Source organism: Narcine bancroftii, chromosome 11 (genome assembly GCF_036971445.1).
Source record: "Narcine bancroftii isolate sNarBan1 chromosome 11, sNarBan1.hap1, whole genome shotgun sequence".
Taxonomy (NCBI): domain Eukaryota; kingdom Metazoa; phylum Chordata; class Chondrichthyes; order Torpediniformes; family Narcinidae; genus Narcine; species Narcine bancroftii.
In genome coordinates this window covers 74143034-74165636 of record NC_091479.1, presented here as the reverse complement: position 1 = coordinate 74165636, position 22603 = coordinate 74143034, and the positions used below count along the sequence as shown (strand labels likewise).

General features: G+C 37.9%; 1 protein-coding gene across 8 annotated transcripts in view; it reads right to left on the bottom strand.

Moving 5' to 3' along the window:
- The window catches only part of scube1 (signal peptide, CUB domain, EGF-like 1), a 224172-nt gene that overhangs the window by 33485 nt on the left and 168084 nt on the right, over positions 1-22603 (bottom strand). For all 8 annotated transcript variants that reach the window (XM_069903410.1, XM_069903409.1, XM_069903408.1 and 5 more), the window contains 2 exons: positions 1998-2114; positions 1069-1191 (listed from right to left, as the gene is read on the bottom strand). In XM_069903410.1, the coding sequence (XP_069759511.1) occupies positions 1069-1191; positions 1998-2114 (240 nt within the window). The remainder of the gene's footprint in view (positions 1-1068; positions 1192-1997; positions 2115-22603) is intronic.

Here is a 22603-nt window from a genome sequence, read left to right as displayed (position 1 = left end):
ATTTCAGGATTCAGAGGATTCCAAATTTGTATACTGCTCATTCAAAGTAATCAAAAAGTGAGTTAGGCTACACAGTGATAAGAACGTTAATTTTTGTTTATTCTGGGGGAACAATTGCCTAATTCCCATCAATGGAGACTGTCCAATGCTATAAAAGCACAAATACTGGCGAGGACTGAATTCTGCTCATTGGTGATGTAATAAGGTGAATAGCCTGCTAGCTTTCATTGTTCTGACTTAGACAGTAAGAACGTCTATGTCAGACTGAAGGATCAGTCCCTTTGCATGAATATATGCCTGCAGATCGGAAGGTGTAAAAAGGAAATATTAATCTGCTATGGGCGGTAGGTTGGAATTTCACCGTCACTATTTCCTGTTCTCGTGAGTGGAACTAAGGGTGTACAGCTCAGCCAATCCCCATTGGGAAAATCACCTCAGTACCTTTGTACCTCAAGACAGCTTATATTCATCACACACAAGTCTGGGACCACTGTTGTTAACATTTCATTCCTTAACAAATTTCAAAACTAAGCAAGTTTGACAGCTGAAATTTCCTTTAAAAAATAAAGAGGAAATATGGAGCATCGTTAAAGAGTGAATTTAATAAAAACATATTTATTTCCAAAATGGTTCCATAAATGAATATTCATTCCTCCCCTTTCCCAACTGTTTACTGCTCCTACCTTGACCAGACAGATAAATTAAAAACTAGTTGAACAATAACTGAGCAAAATACAAATTAAGACCATCATTAGGCAGCAGTGGGAACAAGAATAGTGTTGCTCTAATATTCATTTGGGAGATTGCTCGAGGAAATTTGTATCCTTTCGCTGCTGCTATCAAATTCAGTGCACAAATACTCTGGTATTTCAGCGCTCAAAGCACTCCTCTGTTTTAGTGTGGATTTTGATCTTGATTATTTCCCCCACACCTTGATGAAGGGCTCAAGCCCGAAATGTTGGTGATATACCTTTACCTTTGCTACATAAAGACACTGTTTGATCTGCTGAGTTTCTCCAGCATTTGTGTATGTGTTTTTTTTTGGATTATTTCCAAAATCGCACTCACCAGCACAATCTTTTTTGTTCCAGTGCAATTTCTTCCCTGGAGGGCATACACACTCATAGCTTCCCATTGTATTAGTACAGCCATAATCACAGCTCCCATTATTTATACTGCATTCATCGATATCTGAGAAGGCAAAAAAAGTATATTATGGTGTTTAGAAGGACTAACTGTAGTGTGAGAGCAGAAGTCCTATAGTATTACTTATAAATCCCATGCTGATATCTTATTTTTTTAAAAGGAAACAAGCTATATCCTTTGAACATATCTCATATTTCATTATTCTGGATTTCCAAACAAAATAATTAGTCTGATACAGTGAAACCAACTAAATAGCTGTACCATTTAGGGGCATCTAATTGAGTGTTTGATACTAAAATGATTTTAAAAAAAAACCTTAATATGGCTTCAGCTTGTCCTAAATATAGCTTCCTGTAGTCTACATTACATTTGAATCTCTCTCCCTTCTTTCCTCCATTTCCCTTGATCCCTTTTACCTTCATCCCAATGCAGCCTGAGATGTTACAGTCCCTACCCTGGATCTTGCTTGACATCAAGCCAGACTTAAGTCTTTTTTGTGTCTCTCTCTGCATACTCTGGTTAGCTCATTGTAGCACACTTCCTTTCATTTAAAAAATAACACCAATCCGAACTTCTCGATCATTCCCTGTAACATTCCCCAGACAGGACCACTTTGACTTCAACTCCTTGCCCACATATACCTTTCTGGGTTCTTTACTTTCATAGAAGAACATTCATTTGTTGGTTGCTTGAAATTACTTTCTCACACTGTACTGGCTAGCTTTAGTTCCTCAATCTGGTTCTATATTTCAATCCTTACTGTGTACAAGGATGCTATCTTATATGATGACAGTTTACCATTGCATTTCACAATACAATATGTCAATTGTCACACATCATATTGAACAAACCTCCACAATGAGTTAGTCCATATAATGTATAGCCTTTATGGCACAAACATTCAAAGCTTCCTGGATAGTTGATGCATATATGGTCACAAGTCCTTTCAAAGGAACACTCATCAATATCTAAAAGTGAAGAAAAGAAACGTTATCATTCTTAGATTAAAAGCACTTTCACATACTTTTGTGCAACTAATATGGTAACACTTTATTTAAGCACAGGTGTGGAGATCTGCTTTGTTTTTTACTTGTGCTAGTTGGGAATTCTCTCATCATTCATCTGATGAATACATTCAAGCTACTAAATAGATCATTATCCAAACAGTGTGTAATAATACTCAAAATCCACACTTGATGCAGGACATCAAAATTTGTGTGTTTAGCATTCCAAGAACATTTAGAATCAATTGCAGGCAGTACATATGAAAACAGTTGAATCCCTTTGCTTGTCTGGAGTACAGAATCCATATCTCACCATCATACACTAGAGGGCCAACCTTACAGACTTTGCACTCAAATTTTTCTTTGCCCGGGAAACCTTCAGGCATGATGAACAGAAGGAATTCATTGACGTATGGAATGCTCAAGGTAGCACTCTCAGTTTTCTGGCCACAGAATAAGTAGAATTTCATGACTAAAGAATGGATGCAATCCATTAGATATTAGAACAAAAAAACCTTAACATAGATGGGGAACTGCAAGGCAATAGAGGGATGAAAGGCCTGTTTCTGTGTTGTACCACTCCATTCCTCTATTTCCAGCCCTACTGGAAACCAAGGGGTAGAAAATGGAGGAATAACACCTTCTATCCTGACTTAGCAGTCTCCAATGAGCAGCATCAATATCAGCCTCCCATTTCCATTAATCACCCCCCCCCCACCCCTTCTCTCTCTTTCCTTCATCCTTTGGTCTCCCTTCCTCCAGCTCCCCACCCCTTCCCTTCTTTTTCCTATAAGAGAGCTATCTTTCTTTGCCTTCTCCACTACACCTCAGCTTTCCCCTCCCCACCTGAATCCACCTATTACCTATTGGTCTGTGTTCCTCCCGCTTCTTCCTCCCAGGCTCCCACCCTTTTTCAGGAATTTGTCTGATTTTCAGCATTCCTAAAGTAGGGCTCAGGCCTGAAATGTCGACTGTCTATGGATGCTGGGTGACCTGCTGAGTTAATCCAGCATTTTTCTGTACCACGCTAAACCCCAACATCTGCTGATTTCTTGTTCACTCTCCTCTGCTTTATTCCCAAATTTTGTGCATAGCAAGATGCAAGATAAAATAACGTAGAAATTAGCAATTGAATTAACAGAATAAAAATCAGAATTAGAGATGATTGAAAGACAAGATACTGTTGCTAGCTATACATATATTATTCCAATGGGCCCAGTTCCCAGCGTTTTCCATGGATGGAATTCTTGGTTTTGCATACCTTGCAGTTGCCAAATCACAACCTTATTGATAAAAATAGAAACATTTGGAAATCCAATGCCACCTACAAGAAAATCATTTTAGGTGAAAATCTGAAACTTCCTTAAAACCCACAGAAAATTCTCTCAACTTCACCATTAAAAAAAAATCTTTATTTCATGTGAGTTATATTTTGGGGTGTTTTTGTTTTAAATTGCAAGTATAACAGGCCATTTTGGATCATGAGTCTGTGCCGCCCAATTTACATCCAATTAACCTACTCCCCCGGTACATTTCGTATTTTCCTCCTAGTTAAAATTAAGGAGATGTGACAATATATGTCTCAAGCAGTAAAATTAATGTATATGTATTATGGAATACAAGCTGCATGAACAAATGAGCGCAGAATTTGTAATACAAATATTTGCAAAAATAATAGACTATTTGAAAGATTGGGTTAGTAAATTAATTGTTCTCAGTTTTCCAGTTCCTGTGTTCCCTTAAAATTTTGAACCAAACATTTCTCATCATTTTAAGACTGATGCAATGAAAATGAAGATAGTCTATTAAATGCTAATTAATGCTGCTCACAAATTTGTGATACGTCCTGAAAATAAACAGTCCTTTCCATCCATGTGTAAGATATTTATTAAGACTAACCAACCAGGAAAGTGTGGGTTGCAGTCTTATTTTGCAATTCCAACAAAGTAATTGTGTTGGAGCAAAACCATCTTCAGCTCCATTAAAATCCCCATGCTAAGCTTTGTTTAAAGTACAGATCATATTTTTGATTCAAATTCAAACTTTCAATAATGGTCTGGCAATGACTGGGTCATGTACTGTGTTTATTAGTTTGGGCCTAGTTCAGAACGATGAGATTAGTGTGTCCTTGGGAAGATTTAGCTCACTCTGACTGAGTGTAGGTGTACGGATAAACCAACTGTGGAAAGACTTAATGTCCAATTCTCTGTTGATCTCACTGTCACTACCTGAATGGAACCATTTTTTAGCTGGCTGAGCTAGCTTCTGAACTCAAATAGTGTTTTAATAAGATAGGCTAATTAGTGTCCTATATCTGATCTATAGGATACCTTAATAGCCAGAATGAGGTGCTCCTGGAACTCCTTGTTTTAATCATTCCAATAAAGTTAAAGTAATTGCCACAGAATCAATACTAGGTGATGTTGATAAAGGTATTAAATTCCTCCTTGTCCCTCATAAATATGTCCGCAGTCCTTGACACAATTGATTGCAACATTCTCGGCAGTATCAGCCAGATATGATTATTTATCAAATCCATCACACCCAGAGTTTAACCTATACTGGCTTCTCTTTACATTCTTGTCCCATTGCCTCTAGTCCAGTGGTTCTCAACCTTTTTTCTTTCCACTCACATACCACTTAAAGTCATCTCTATGCCATAGGTGCTCTGTGATTAGTAAGGGATTGATTAAGGTGGTATGTGGGTGGAAAAGAACGTTTGAAAACCACTGTTTTAATCATCCCTAATTGACTCGTTATGTGCACGGTTTCATAACTCCAAAGGAAATGGGCCAATGACAATTTTTCTCAAGCAAAATATTTCAGTAACAATTGGGTCTAGAGCGGTGGTTCTCATCCTTCCCTTCCCACTCACGTCCCACTTTAAGCAATCCCTTACTCATCACAGAGCAACGATGGCATAGGGATGATTTAAAGTTGTATGTAAGTGGGAACTACAACCTAGAGCCACTGCTCTAGTCACCCCATTCTCTCTTTTCTGGTCTATCTTTTGCCCACATTATCCAAAGACACGTGTGAACCAGCTTCATCTCTCTCTTCTTAGGCTCTTACATTGCTTCAATTTTATCTAACATCTTGCCCCCACATCCAATACTGAACGAGCAGGAGTTTCTCCAACTACCTGCAGAAAAGTCCAAAGCCACTGTAGTTGGCCCCTACCATGAATTAACTTCCATAGGCACCTACTCCATCCATCCCTCCTCTTGACAATCTACAAAAATTGTTTGTAACTTTGCTTATACCAGGTCTTGAAATAGGCTGAGCACAGATCCACCCGCTCGCTGTAACTGTGTTGGAAGGTAGAGAATCACTCAACTGTTGCTGAAATCCTTATCCATGGTTTTCTTTCCCTCTCTAGAAGCTCTAGAATGTGGACACAATAGTCATAGCTGTGGCCTCTCAACTCCTGGGACCTGGGTTTGATCCTGATCTTGGGTGCTGTCCATGTGGAATTTGCATGGTCCTCCTTGTCCATGTGTGTTTCTGCCAGGTCCTCCAATTTCCTCCCATATCCCATGCAAGTTCGTTAATTGGCTACTTTAAATTGCCTTGAGTCTTGAGACGTGGAAATAGATTCCAGGAAGAGTTGATGGCCATGCGCAAAAGTCTATGAAAAAATGGGAAGAGGAGATATGGGACTGATGGGGCTAGTCTGACAGGTCCAGAGAGCTGAATGGCCTGGTAATGGTAACAGGGCCTTCTGCCCCACAAGCCCATGCCACCCAAATACCCCAATTAACCTACAACCCAAGTATGTCTTGAAGGGTAGGAGCACCTTGGAGCACCAGAAGGAAACTCACACATAGATAGAATGTACAAACTCCTTTAAGACAGCGCCAGATTCGAACCTGAGCCACTGGTGCTGTAAGAGTGTTGCACTAACCGCTACACGCACCTTGCCACTCAATATAAGTAAATCATCTATGATTAGGTTCTTGCAAAGTATCCTGGGATGATTTACTTTGTAAGTGCACCAAATAAACACTGTGGCAGATTGCTGAATGGCTGCTCCACCCTGTAAAACTTGGCAGAAGTTGTTGCCAATAAAACTCCCTTTAGTAGGGTCGGAACTGCCAATCCCAGATGAACAGTCAGAGTTTCTGCCATCCCTCAGATCCACAATAACCATTCCAATTTTCCACTCTTGGTGCCAGCCACCCACCCGAGGTGGAGGTCTGGCTAAAGTATTTGTGTGACGCCAGATTTTTTTTTTAACTACAGTCTTCCATGAGCATCCTCAACTAGAAAAGAAATAGGTTTTATCCTGACTTTCTCTTTGAAAGTTTAAAGTCATTCTTCTCTTTGCACAGACCAGGCCTCTCTGGACTTGTTAACTTTAAAGAGTCTAGATTTTGCCACAATTTGGCCCTGAATATTCAACCGCATTTCTGCATTAATGCAAATTAAAATCATTGGTATCATGTAATTCGGATGAATCCCATTGGTTGAGTTATTTGCAAAGTTTTATTTTAGGTTGGTTGCATTATAAATGATGTTGGAGTTCTTTGTTCATATTGAGTGCCCAGTCTCAAAAAGCTTTCAAGTTTCAGCCTAGGTCTCCTTCAGCTTTACGAACACAAAGTAAATAATACCAGATACAACCAAAGGGAATATGTGATGTTACAACCAATGACAGTCTGGAAAATTTACAACATTTTTCATGTAATGTGAAGCAATATAAGGAGAACATTCTTTATTGATTCAAAATCTCCACAATGAGTAACTTACTCTTTTTAGGCACTTCAATGGATAAAATGAACTACTTAGCACTTTTTGGTAAATCCCTGCCCACCCGCTGCAACCAATAAATCACCTTCTTTCTGGTTTGCTGAAATTATCCATCAATTTACAAAGCTAGCAGAAGAGAATAAAATATTATCACTGACAAAAATGTGCCTGGAGTTAATTACAGAGCAAACTCCCTTAGTGAATGGTGTGAGTGTTAATGCCCATGAGAAACAGATCGCTGATACTGCACTGCTTTGTCTGGTAGCAGCTGGTCCCAATAAAGTTGCCCAAGGGGGAAGAAGCTAATCTTAAATCCAAAACCCTGATCCCAGGTTCACTGGATTTTCTCTGCCCTATCTATACCAATTATATTAATTATGGAAACATGCACTTATGTGTGCATTTTGGGGGAAAAAAAACAGATCCATTGATCAACATTCACAGTTTAAAGACAGCTACTGATTCTTGAATTTGTTAAGCACCGATTTAATGGTAAAATATGCTTTAAAAAAATAACTAAAGACTGGGTTCTTGATTCATGGACAGCATGAGAGAACAAAGCTACCCAATAACTTTTCATTTTTTGCTAATGTTAATATTCTGGGTAAGTCCATACACAAGAACATGAGGTGATGAAGAACAGTCCTCCAATCCATTTCTCTGCAGCAAACATATCACACTGTGGTACAGCTGATCAGGACACTCTTGATAAAACTCCTGTAGAGGATTGACATAAGGGTGGCCAGTGGCCTTGCCTTCTTTAGTCTTCTCAGGAAGTCCATTCACTGTTGTGCCTTCCTGTCAAATGAGGAGATGTTTGTGTGTCCATGATAGGTCACTAGTTTAGTGAACTCCAACGAACTTGGCGCCTCAGAGTTGTTTATGTGCAGTGGTGGGTGGTCATTCCTGGTCCTCCTGAAGTCCACGATCATCTCCCTTGTCTTGTCTATGTTGAGACTCGGGTTGTTACTCTTGCACCATATTCATAAGATTTTCTACGTCTTCTCTGTGGTAGAATTCATTGTTGTTGCTGATTAAGCCAAATACTGTCGTGTCATCTGCAAAGTTGATGACACTGTTGGAGCTGGATCTGGCCATGCAGTTGTGAGTCAGTAGCGTGAATAGAAGTGAGCTGAGTGCACTGCCCTGAGGTGCGCTAATACTCAATGTAATGGTGTTCACTGTTTTGCAGCTGACCCAGAGAGACCGCGATCTTTCGGTTAGGAAGTCCGGAATCGTGTTACAGATAGTGGTGTGGAGTTCCAGCAAGGACAGATAATCTGTATCTGGAGTTGTTGACTGAGGGATAAGTGCTGGCCAAGATATCAAGGGCAACTCACCTTACTTTCTTTGAGTCAATGCAACAGAATATTTGGGACAAAGAGACTTTTTTCCTTTATTTACCCCAGTGTTCCACAGATTTAAATTTGTTAGCAAACAATTCACTTGGAATTAAAGTGCACATTCCAAACTTTATTCAAGGTTATTTGTATACATTTTAGTTTGATCATGTAATAATTACAGCACATTTTATACATAGTCCCCTCATTTCAGGGCACAATAATGTTTGGGACATTTGGCTTCACAGGTGTTTGTATTTATTCACATATGTTTAGTTGCTTCATTGGTGCAGGTATGAGAGCTAGGCTTGCTCCTTAGCTTTTAGAGTTTGTCGTTGCCATTTTTAAACATGAGGACCAGTATTGTTCCAATGGATGTCAAAGAAGCCATAATGAGGCAGAAAAACAAGAGTAAAACATTAAGAGTCATTGCACAAACCTTAGAATTACCAACATCAACTGTTTGGATCATTGTTAAGAAGAAAGATCGTACTGGTGAGCTCAGTAATTGCAAGGGGACTGGCATTCCAAGGAAGATCTCCACTGCCGATGATTCTCATTATTGCTGTATGTCCCGCATATCAGAAACACACTTCAGGAGGCAGGTGTGGATATGTCAATGACAAGTATCCATGGAAGACTTCAGGAATAGAAATTCAGAGGCTACACTGCAAGATTAGCCACAGAAAGGAAGTATTTAAAAGAACCTGCAAAATTCTGGAAAAAGGTCTGTGGACAGATGAGTCCAAGATTAACCTGCATTAGAGTTCTGGCAAGAGCAAAGTCTGCAGACAGTCATAATTGACATGTCTACCACTGCCTCCTGAAGTGGGTTCCTGATCTTTCAGACACATGTTTGGGAATTTGTCTTCATTCTGATGAGAATTCTTCTGACATCAGCAATGGAGGCCTTCCATGAAATTCCAGCCCCTTTGTGATGACTGAGCTCACTGGTACGCTCTTTCTTCCTCATGATGTTTCAATAGTTGATTTTGGTAATCCTAAGGATTGGGTGATGTCTCTTACTGCTTTAGAATGCCTCTTGACACAATCAAGGCACAATGTCATTCTCAATCTGCTAAGTGCACGTCCCACCTGGGCCAGTTGAACATTCTTATCTAAGCTGTAGCTTCTCACATTGAAATCCTTTTGGTATCCCTCAATCTGTCAAATGGGTGGCATTTTATTTGTGACCTGATATACTCTGAGTCTTGTTGCACTCTCACATTGGAATGTCTCTCATATATTAATGAATATTTTGTTCACGTTTCTCATCACCTCCACTGTCATGCATTTTATTAAATCCCTTGCATTACTTTATATCAATTGTATACACATTTCTTAGGGATTGGAACATTAAAATGCCACACCATAATGGGATACCAATATTCCATGATTGAAAGACAATGCTGAAAAATAACTATCATTTCATCCTATGAAAGGCTCCACCAATAGAAATTCCAGTTTACATGAAAATCCTGACCCATGGCCATTGCCTGTATTTTATTGAACAGCTCTTTACGACTTTGTTTCTTAAAGTATTAAAAATTCTGCAATATCAGTTTAACTTTGGAATTTCTGAAAGTTAGTGTTCCTTGAAGAATAAACATTTTCTGGAAGACAAACTCCAACCCACTGTAAACACAGTTGAGATGCAATTTTGCTTTTGTAACTTGATCTCTGGGTTTCTTTAGCCCTAAAGAAAAGTTGACAGCTGCTCTCCAGTCTCAGATTAATCGATGACTGAATTTAAATCCAGAGTGCATTTGGTCATTTGATAAGATGGAAAAAAGAATTGTTCCGCTCATGCATAAAAAGGGAAACCAAAAATTTTCAGAGAGGATTGGAAATTGTATCCGACATGGAAATGCAGGCAATAATGGAACTGTGAAGGAGAAGCCTGGGGCTTCAGAGGAGTTATGAATCCCTGTGAACTTACCTCTGCAACAGCACCTTATATCTCTGGTGTTCAATTGCTATTGGACACTTGAGCAGCTTGGCTTCTTTTAAATAAAGTCAAAGGCCTCATCTGCTAAGATATTTTGTCTGCTGGCATAAAAAAAACTCCAGCTGCGATACTCTAGTCGAGGAAGAACCGGATAATGGAGAAGTGGAAACAGAAATGATGTCTGATATTAGCAAGTGTGATGATAAGAACTTTATCATTAAGGAGATCTTATTGATCAAGGAAACAAGTATAAATGTGTTGATTCCACAGCAAGTCAATCTGTCATAGAACGGATGCATTTATGAGAAAATTCAAACCATTTTCAATTGAGATGGGGGGGGGGGGGGGAGGAAAGTTGTGCATGTGTATTGAAATGCCATCACCTCCAGGATCCATACAGCAAAAGATGGTGCCACACATGAAAATGATCCCAAGAATGGAGATGGCAGGGATATTAAGAAGCATTTAAGCATCTTGCATTTACATATTGGTTGTCATTTATTAGACATTTCGCAACTAAAAAGCACTAGTCAAACTGCTCACAAGAGAGCTGGTAAGTGGCAGTAAGTTCAGAGACTGACTTAGGTTAGGACACAGAATGATCTTTCAAGCTTTTTGATTAAAGCCATTCTCATCCACCAAGCGGAACATGGTTTAAGTTCCCATACAAAAAAAATAAAATGCAATCAATACGAATCCCTATTTTAAGTTAGAAACTAAAATGAGAAACTCAATGAGAAAACAGTGAAAGCCACATCAGAAATATTTACAGCAAAAATACTTTGTAATTTTCATTGCATTGTGGTGGATTTGCCATCTGTCTACAGAGCTTTTCATCTGTCTTTTAGAACGTAGAGTCTGTTGTGTCTTATCTCCAGCAAACAACAGCAGGATTAAAAACCACATTTGAAGAGCTCCATGTTGAGAATTCACATTCACATGACACAAAATTAAGTGTTGGTTAGAGTGTCCCCTAGAGGCCAATATGACCTTTAATTACATTCAAATGGAAACCAGATTTCCTTTCAATACAAAGCAAAGAACGTTGAAAGTGTCTCTGGATTTTTGTTACTGCTCTGCAAATTCATATCAGTTAACAATTATCAGTGCAAACAAGAGTTTTACGTAAAGGCACTGTTGTTTTTGTTGCTACTGGTGTTTTTATAGTCGCTGCTTTTGTCAACTTTTCTGGTGGTTTAGTGACGATATTGTGGTCTTTAGTATTTCTGAGCCTATTTATCAATAATCTTTTGGAGAATGAAGTGATAATTAAAGGAAAAGGAGGAGGAAAAATCAAAAAAGGTCTCACCCAGTTACTAATAAAGTTGTAATTCAATGTAGAAAGATTTTACAAAAGAATTTTGTTGTTAGTATTCATATAATCAAAGAAGTATTAGTACAAAAAACATTACTAAGGACTCTGTATATTCTCGTACGGGGGGAGGTCCATGGTTGGGGGAGGGGGGGTATTGATGGGGTGACACCATGAGTTACCACTCTGGGTGACACCAACCCTAAAGATGCCACTGTTTGGAAGCAAGATGCTAAATCTCTACGTGACCTCCTGATATAATTACCATCTTCAACTAATATTTCTCAGTCCAGATAATGAAAAACAAAAATTACAGTGATCTCTGATTTAGCAAACACTAAAGAACCAAACAACACCCCAGCTCGAACTGAATTCTACTGCTCTAGAACCAATTGCAATTCTAGCCAAGCTGTTCAAGCGCAGATGCAACATTTACATCTACTGCCACTGTGGAAAACTGTCCAAAGATGACCCGTCCATGATGAGTTCAATTCAACTGATAACACTGGACAACAAAGATTTGCTTCCTGAACCCATTTGGGTGTATTTTATGGATTTTGGGTTGGTGATCATGGAAATCACCTTAAATTTTTATTATCATGTACCATTTTTAAGTATAATCTATTTTTGTGATTTCCTGTCATATTTTAAGTCTACTTCAACCATACAAAACTATGAAGTTCAACAGATCATTGAAAATTAATTTTCTGCATTCGGACTTGGATTTCTTCCCTGCTGATCTTGGTGCAGTCAATGACGAACATGGTGAAAGGTTTCACCAGGACATTGCGACCATTCAAAAGCAGTATCAGGGCAACTGGAATTCATGCTGGCCGATTATTGTTAGACATTGACACAAGAGGGATCAGATGCTGAGTACAAATGAAAATCAGTGGCAAAACATTTTTAAGTAAGTTGAACTAACTGCAATGTGTCAGCACCATTTTGCGATTAAACATGCTAAATTCAATAAAAGTTAATTTAATGTTTCTCTAACTCCCTACGTTATACAGCAAACCTGAGATTATCTTTGTGTTCAGGTTGAAGTTGTCTATCTTTTTTTTCCAGGAAGAAAATCTTTTGAAAGAAAAATTGTCTTTGTAGTGATATGACTCATTATTCAGTTCACAACCATCACCGAAGTGATGGAATGAGTCAGTATCAGTGCAATCTAGTAGCAATAACTGTTCGATAACCTGTTCACCAATGTACCCAATTTAGGTTTTGCACTGATCAGTCAGCTATCTATTTTTAATGAAACAATTGAATCCTCTTCCAAAATCTTTTCAATTTCAGTACTTTAGATCATGACAACTTTGCATGAATGGAAAAAAATCTTCTCACCTTGCCTGAAGCTCTTATAATAACTTTGCAGTCAACATTTTGGGCTTTACACACTGTAGCAAAAAGATCACATCAGTTTCAAACATCAGTGCTTCTGTTTAAACGAAAGGACTGCCAGAATGGCAAGTTCCAAATTGGCACCAGTGTAAACCAGACCAGTCGTAGACTGACGGCTTTGTGATGAATGCCAGTGTAAACAATCAGCAAATCTGAATGCCTTGCACCCTTCACAGGTTCTCCCACTTTTTCCAACTCACTATCGCCAACCTCTGTCCCTACTTCTCCAGCTTGCATTGGCAGCGGGATTTCAGGAAAGGCTGTTGGTATTTTCTCAAATTAAATTTAGAAGAAATAAGGCAAACATATAAATGGTACAAGCTCACCAACCCTCCCCTGTTTATTTGATTACTGGGCTAATATTATGACATGGTTCTTCGAACAAATAAAGTGCTACTTCAATATTTTACTCAAACTGAATTTGCTGGGCAGAGTGATCGTTTGACAAAACCTGTGACCACTTAACAAAGATTCCAAATTGTCAACGTTAAATATTTTAAACCATGGATTGTTATTAGCTCAATATCAGTTCTGGTACCATATGGCAAGCTTTAAGCAACTATAAGTACAAGACAGAATTAATTTAGCACATTATCACAGAGACTTCCACTTTCCTTTATAAAGAATTGTCTACAGCTTTCTGAAAGTTGTTCGTTTTCTGTTTTAAAAAGCCAAAATTTCAAATCTGTGTTGTGCACAAAGTTGTTATAGATCTGCTGTCATTCTACTTTGGTGGACAGAAGTTCAAAGAGCATCCCTAAAATGTTGAAATGGTATTCCTTCCCAAGATTACTACAGGTCAATGCTGTGAAATCACATGCTCTGAAAAAAACAAGAAAGCGCTGACTCAAAAGAATGAAGTCTTTAATGAACAACGTTTGAATTTTAATCTGCGGATGTTGTGCAATGTTGCTCAATGCTCAACTCAGACCACTGCAGCATAATGTACATTCCTGAGTCTCAGTGAAGATGAATATTACTTTAAGACATATCTTCAATGTTAGAAAAATAATCAAATCAGCAAAATGGATTAATATAATGTGTTTTTTATGTGAATAATGTATCAGGTGCTTCAGACCAATATTTAACCGAAGGTTGTTCTCTCATATTGAATACAAAGATCCGTATCAAACTAATTTGAAGATGACAAGTTTTTTTTTACCCAGTTTACTGGCAACCATCATTTCATCACGAAAACAGTTCTTATCGCACTGCTAATCATGAAATCTTTATTCCACATCTCTTAAAATAATGCTGTGTGTAGCATTCCAGAAATTCTTAATTAACCACAAAACATATTGGGACTTCTCAAATGTCTTATAAGGCTACTGTGAAAAATTCAGTTACCTCTTTCTTTGAAATGCCTTGCATTGAACAAATGGAGAGAGTACATAGGGATTGAGCTAAATGGTTGGGATATGGAAATAAATGCACAAAACTGAATAGTTATTGAAAACAAAGTGGAACTTTGCTGGGCAACAGTGAAATCTGCTGATAATAGCAGGATGGAAGCATGGAATTTGGCAGAAGTAAAGATTGGCTCCATATAGAGATTAAAGCTCCATTCCACACATTTGGATAGATTTTAATAATCAGTTTGAAAATAAGATAATTAAGTGGCTGCTAAGTGGAAAATCCACTCACCCCACCTATGCAGCAGCTCTGACGGTTGAGGAAATTAGAATTGGAGAAAATTACAGCAAGCAGTGAAAAGACTGTTTAGATAGGAATCATCAAGCTAACAAGTGGCTTCAAGTTTCAGGGACAGTCCAACAAATGATTTCAAAGAGAAAGGCACTCAACTCATTTAAAAACATAGATTCTACCAAATAATTATAGCTTTTTTGATCACTGAATTCAATAGACCAGAAACGACCATATGGATTGTGAAGTATTTGGATCTTCTTCTTTTCTTTGGCTTGGCTTCGCGGACGAAGATTTATGGAGGGGGTAAAAGTCCACGTCAGCTGCAGGCTCGTTTGTGGCTGACAAGTCCGATGCGGGACAGGCAGACACGGTTGCAGCGGCTGCAGGGGAAAATTGGTGGGTTGGGGTTGGGTGTTGGGTTTTTTGGATCTTAATGTGTCATTAAACTTCAACCTGCATGCTGCAGGTTACAAACCAATTTCAGGTTGTGCTTGGCTGTGGGAGACTGCAAGCGTTAAAATATTTCTGACACTCTCCTGGAGGTCTGAAAGGAGGTGTTCAAAAAGCAGAACCTATCTATCCATTGGCAAGAAGCCTTCCAAACACATGCTGAGATGGTAGAAGCAACAGATTGCCAAAAAGGAATATATCAGGAAATTGGTCCCAAGAGTCACAATAAATGGCCATAATAATGTAACGGTTTCACCTTTTTGGCCAAGGTGTGTGATTACATCTGGAAATGTTACATCCTAGAAAAACATCAATAGATTCTCCACTGCACAGTTCACACATTTCCATCACTCTCGTACAGACAATCTCCATCAAAATTCATACACAAAGATTGGAGATGTAGTTGACAGCAAGGAAGGTTTTCAAAACTTGCAGAGGCATTTGAACCAACTGGAAAAGTGACCTGCAAAATGGCAAATGGAATTTAATGCAGACAAGCGCGAGTTGCTGCATTTTGGAAGGACAAACCAAGGTAGAACATACACGGTAAATGGTAGGGCCCTGAGGAGTGCAATAGAACAGAAGGGTCTGGGAATACAGATACATAATTCTCTGAAAAAGGTGTCACAGGTGTAAAGAGAGTTTTTGCACATTAGTCTTCATAAATAAAAGTATTAAGTACCTGTATAGGAGTTAGGATGTCAAAATAAAACTGTATAAGACATTGGTGAGGCCAAGTTCGGAATATTGTGTACAGTTTTGGTCACCTAACTACAGAGAAAAAAAAATTTGAAATAGTGCAAAGAAGATTTACTAGGATTTATGAGGAACTGAGTTAGAATGTTATTCCCTTGAGTATAGATAGAGTATGCATTTTCCACTGAGGTTTGGTGAGATACAACCCAGAGGACATGGGTTAAGGGTGAAAGGGGAGAGATTTAGAGGGAACATTAGAGGAAATTTCTTCATACAGAGAGTAGTGGGAGTGTGGAACTAACTGCCAGCTGAAGCAGTAAATGCCGGCTTAATTTTAACATTTAATAAAAATGGATGGGAGGGGTATAGAGGGATATGAAATAGGTGCAGGTCAGTGGACTAGACAAAATAATAGTTCAGCGCAGACGAGATGGGTGGAAGGACCTATTTCTGTTGTTCTATCATACATTATTTTCACAACTACATACATTTTGGTTGACCATGTCGAAATTACAGCACATAGTTCCCCCATTTCAGGGCACCATAATGTTTGGGACATTTGGCTTCACAGGTGTTTGTGAGTACTCAGGTAAGTCACAATACACAAATCTATTAAACAGGAATTGGAGGGGAAATTCAAGACAGGAGGTCTTCAATGCTATTAAATTGGTGAAGAAAATGGACCTTCAAAATGCCACAACCAGCACACCAATTGATGTATTTGTCTGCCTCCTCTTTTAATTATAGTACATGTTAAGTGCACAACTCATTACTGCCTTTATCAAGAAGATATGTGGTGTGCTTTATGCTAATAGACACATTAAAATCTGCTGATAAAATGCTCTTGTGGCTGTTGTGAATGAAAAGTTGTTGATGAGGCTGAACCCATATTTCCTGCAAATGAGATGGAATCAATCCACGAAATAGGAGAAAATGAATACATAAGGTAAATAAATAAGAAAGCCGCATTTGTGCAGTCACCATAATTTTCATGACACACGCATGATTTCTTTTTAAATACAGATAGATTTACCAAAAATACAGTTTATCTGAGGTTTTAAGTTGAAGAAACATTCTTATTCATAAATTTCAAAAACCAAAAATGTTAGCAGATTGATTAGAAATATTACTAATGGGTTATGTGGAAAATAATTCATACAATTATTAGAAATATATCTTCACAAGGGGTTCACATATGGCCTGAGAGGTTTGATTTTTAAACAGCAAATGAAACTTCACTTCAGTGAAACCAAATGAAGAACTGAGCAGTGATCATAAAATTAATAGCACACAGTTTACAAGTTAAAATCAATTGTCCAACTATTTTGCTTGGTTGCATTTATGGAAGTGAAATTCAATGGCAAATGGATTTATTATCCAAACTCTTTAACATTACAACATTTTTCAGAAAACCGCTTGAGTGCCAGTAGATGTGACGACAGTTGGCAGAGGCAACAATGTTTCTTCATCATTGCCTGCCAGACCCCTTCACATCTGTTAAACATAAGTGACTTTTGACATTTCCTGGTGCTACTTTAATCTTGTAAAGTTCAATTTGTGATGCCTGCTTTTACAAACACAGAAAATGATTAATCTTAAAAAGAAATATCCATGTGCTTTGCTTTATAATGTATAAGACTATTTTTTTCCTTTATTTAGCCCTGTGTTCTACAGTTTAAAATTTATAATCCAAATATTCAGATATTATTAAAGTGCACATTCCAGATTTTATTTGATTATTTGCATACATTTTGGTTTGACCATGTAGAAATTACAGCACATAGTTCCCCCATTTCAGGGCACATTTTTGGGGCATTTGGCTTCGCAGGTGTTTGTGAGTACTCAGATAAGTTTAATTGCTTCCTTGGAGCAGCAATAAGAGAGCGAGGTTTGCTGCTAAGCTTTTGATCACCTTTGGAGTCTAGTGGCCATTTTTCAACATGAGGACCAAAGTTGTGCCAATGAAAGTCAAAGAAGCCGTAATGAGGCTGAAAAACCAGAATAAAGCAGTAAGAGACATTGCCCAAATATTAGGATTACCAAACTCAACTCTTTCAAACATCACTAAGAAGAAAGACCACACTAATGAGCTCAGTATTCACCAAGGTAGTGGTAGGGCAAGGAAGACCTCCACTGCTGACAACAGAAGAATTCTCATCTTAATGAAGAAAAATCCCCAAGTGACAGTCAGAGAGATCAGAAACACTCTTCAGCAGGTAGGTGTGCTCGTGTCAATGACTACTGTCCACAGAAGATTTCACGAATAGAAATACAGAGGCTACACTGAAGATTCAAACACGACACTGGGTATCCACAGACACAAGATGGCTAGATTACAGTTTGTCGAGAAGTATTTAAAAGAGCCTGTAGAATTCTGGAAAAAGATTTTGTGGACAGATGAGTCCAAGATTAACCTGTATCAGAGTGATGGCAAGAGCAAAGTATGGAGACATAAAGGAACTGCTCAAGATCCAAACAATACCACCTCATCTGTGAAACATGGTGGTGGAGGTGTTATGGCCTGTGCAGGTATGGCTGTCACAGGTACTGACACATTTATCTTCATTGATGATAAAACTGCTGAAGACTATCAAAAAATGAATTCTGAGGTGTATAGAAACTTATGATCTGCTCTGGTTCGAACAAACGCCTCCAAACTCATTGGACAGCACTTCATCCTACAGCATCCCAAACATCCCAAAGCAACAAAGAAAATTTTCAAAGATAAAAACTGGAAAATTCATGAATGCCCAAGTCAGTCACCCGATCTAAATCCAATTGAGCATGCCTTCTTATGCTAAAGAGAAAACCTAAGGGGACAAGCCACCAAAACAAGCAGGAGCTGAATATGGCTGCATTAGAGACCAGAGAAGATACTCAGCACCTGGTAATGTCTATGAATCACAGACATCAAGCAGTCATGCAAGGGATTTGCAACAAAGTACTAAACATGACTAATAGACATAACATTGCATGTCCCAAATATGATGGTGCCTTGAAATGAAGGAACTATGTATAAAAAGTGCTGTAATTTCTAGATGGTCAAACGAAAATGTTTACAAATAACCTTGAACAAAATCTGGAATGTGCACTTTGATCACATGCATGTAAAACTGTGGAGTATAGGGGCAAATAAAGGAAAAAAAAGTGTCTTTATCCCAACCTATCTGGAGGGATCTGTAAATAAGTTAAAAAGCCTTACAAAATTTAATTGATAGCAGTTTTAATAACAAAGGGGCTCTCACTATCATTATAACTTTTCACACATTTCATAAGTAGTTGGATACCCTATTAATACAGTTGATAAAAAGTCTAAATACAATTAATGTTCAAAAATGTATCAAGTTCAAAGCATATTTTGCATTAAATTAGCCAATCCTAATCACAATTGGGCCACATAGATATGGCCTGGCTCTCATGGTTAATGTGCTATAAAATGTATGTTAATAGACCTTGGATCCAATATCAAGAGTGGCAATGTGGCTACAGTAAGGCTGTAGGATTTCTTTTATAGATTGTCAGCCTTGATCAGCCTATGAGTAAGAAAAAAAAACGTAAAGGCATACATATACCTTTCATTTACTCTTCCAAACGTTCCAAAGGCCATTTAGCCAATTAAACACCCATGAAGTGTATTCCCTGACATAATTTGGAAATGTTGAGTGTAAATGGACTGCCAAAATCTTCCACAAACACCAGTCTAATAATAATCAGTTTTAGAGATATTAAAAAATTGGCTGGGGGAGACCGATTATTTGATCATTTATGCCACTATTGCTGTTAGAAGACTCCTGCATAAAATATGACCCTCACATTTTCTTACCTGAAAATACTGATTCTTTCAGTACATTCAACTGAAGAAAAAAATGTCAAGATCTGCTGAAGTCAAGAAAAATGCTATTGAATTTTTTTTCATGCAGTGATGAAATGTGGCCAACGTACATTGAAGTCTTTTGGTGTCTCAAGATTACCTCTGGTAAAGCTATGCATTCTAAACATTTCTTTGTAGTTCTGGATTCTCAGATCCAGAATTTGTTTTGGAGTCCTTAATGTATTAAGGAGAGGCTTTGAATGAAATCAGCCTGTATTTTATATCACTTAGCCAACAATCAAACATCCTTCAGAAGACTATTTTCTTGCCATAGCTTACTGCTAGGTCACCTTGGCATGTGCTCTACAGGATTCCACTGTTCCAACCTTCATATATTCTGCATCAGCTTGCACTAAAACGCTTGCTTATTTCCAAATGAGATTAAAGCTTTGGAACATGGCCAGCTGTCAGCCAAATGAATTACAAAATTATTGTACGTGAGGGACCAATATATACTTTGTATTCCTTCCAGGGAGATTTTTTTCCTTACTGATAGCCTTTAATGTCACTTCGATAATAATAACTAGAAACTGAAATTGGTTAATGAAATGAAAATGATAGGCATGTGTTAATTATGATTATTAGAATATTCTCTTAAGTGTTCATTCTGATTATTAGAATATTCTCTTAAGTGCAATTGGTATGTTTCCTGATCTGACAGCGTATCCCCAGGTCATCTTATTTTGAATGGAGTCTTTAGCATTTCTTGATGTTAAATGAAGCTTGCTGCTGAGCACTGTCTTATTGTTACAATTTTCCAGATCACTGACCAACAAACTGGATTTGAGTAAGCCGTTAATTTAGCTTGTACCAGAATAGCAAAAAAGTTAACACTTTCCTACCTTCCTTCAACTGAAAGGTGGTTAATTTTATTTTTATCTTTCATTGATGGTCAAATTTTGTTATATTTATCATTATAGATCATTCAAAAATTTAATTTCACTCCTTGCAGAAGATTAAGGAAATTTCAGCACTGATCTATTGTCAATGAACATATTGAAAAATACCTGAATGTATCCTCTCTTCTGGTAATATATCACCATCATGAACAGTGGGACATTTGCATGTAAACTAGCTAACAAAAAAAAAAACAAAGGAATATACCAATTCACTTACTCCGATTCTCCGCATTTGATTGTTGTTTTTAAGCGGCTTAAAAGTCCTTCATAGTTTCAGCAAACTGGTTCAAACAGATTTTTAATACTATTTGGAGTTTGTGTGCTCTCCCTGGGACTGTGTGATTTTCCCCCGGGGTGGACTATTATTTACTTCCACTTTCCAAAGGTAAATAGGGTTGATAGGTTAATTGGTCATTCTAAAATAATGTTTACGTGAGTGATAGAATCTGGGGTGAATGTGGGGAGAAGAGTTCATGGAAAAAACTACGGGGAAGGGGATTGCTCTGCAAGCTGGTATCGACTTCATTGGGCCAAATGGCCTCTCTCTATATGACAAGGAAATACAATTATAAATTTTAGGCATGAATTGATTAATGTATTAGATTAATCTCGCCATGGCTACTTGAGTGGATTTTTTTGCTCAAGCGGTGACGTTAAAAGCAACATTGCGATAGTAGAAGAATAACTGACTTTTAAAGGTAGAAGCATTACTGATGCTATTTCAACACAATTGAGGTTCATTTTGCCTTAAAAGGATTGCTTAAAATAAAATCATTACATTTTGGAAGATTCATGGAGAAAAGATTTTCTCCCTGCATCAAGTGCAAAAAAATTTATAGAAGAGGCTTACAGAGAGAACAAACTTTATACAGCAAATTCACAAGCTCGTCATTTCAAAGCAGTTTAAAACTCATGGAGGACCTTTGAAATGTAATCACTGAATGATAGGAAATGGGGCAATTAATTTAAGCAAAGCAAGGTACCTCAAGCAGCAGTGAGGGAAAGACAGGTTTTGTATGATGTTGTTTTAAGGATGGCAGAGAGAATTCGCATGCTCCTCTTCAAATTAAAGTATGGAATCTTGTGTCCAACCTTGAAGGAAAGATAGGGCCATCACGTAATGTCTCAACTGAAAGATGACCCTGTGTACCTCTTATTAAGCAAACTCATGATTTTATGCTCAAGCCTTTGGAGTGTGAACTTTAACCAATGACCTTCTGACTCAAAAATAGTATAACTTGACCATTGCCAACACAGAGACATCAAAGAAACCAATAAATTAGAGAGTAAAAATTAGTAATAAAGGCATTAAGGGGAAATGCAAATGGAAAAGACAATGCTGGAGTACTTAAAAGGCGAGGTAGCGCCTTAGGAGGGAGAAATAGAGATATCACTTCAGATTGGTGACCTATCATCAGGTCAAGTAAAAGTTGGGGATAAAGCAGGGTCTAATGTATAGAGAAAAGCACTGGGGTGAGAGAAACAGAAGACATAGAGAGAAGAAAGGAAGGTTTGGGATGGGGTGAGCAACTGGAGAGATGAAATAATAGAAGGGGTAATGGATCTGGGTGAAAGAGAATGGAAAAGGAGTTAATAACAAAATATAGGTCTGGAGAACGTGAGAAAAGAAGTAGAATAATTATTCAAAATGACCAGCAGAATGAGAAAATGTGAGCTGCCAATGTTGAAGCTCCTGATTATACTCAGTTAACACAAATAAGATCTCCCCTTTGCAGAAACCATCACTGAGTCTACTCGACCATGAGCTTCTCACTCTGACCACTTCCATTTTTTTTTACACTGTTCCAACATGCAAACTCAAGGAATAGCACCTCTTCTTATTAGGCACATGACAGCCAACAATTCACTAAGTTCAGTAGTCTTTGAATTTCAACATTTAAAGTGGTTTTTGCTCTCTGTTGGCATTTTCCACAGACATTATCCAATTCATACATCCAGACACTCCTTTTAATATTTGCACTCTCCTCTACTCTCTTTTATTTTCTTCCCCCCCCCCCATACTTTCCCAGTTCTGATGTAAAATCATGAAATTAAATCTGTCCTTCACATGGATATTGCCTGACCTACTGAATTTTTGTTTCAGATCAGATTTACAGCATTTGAAGTACTATCTTGAAAA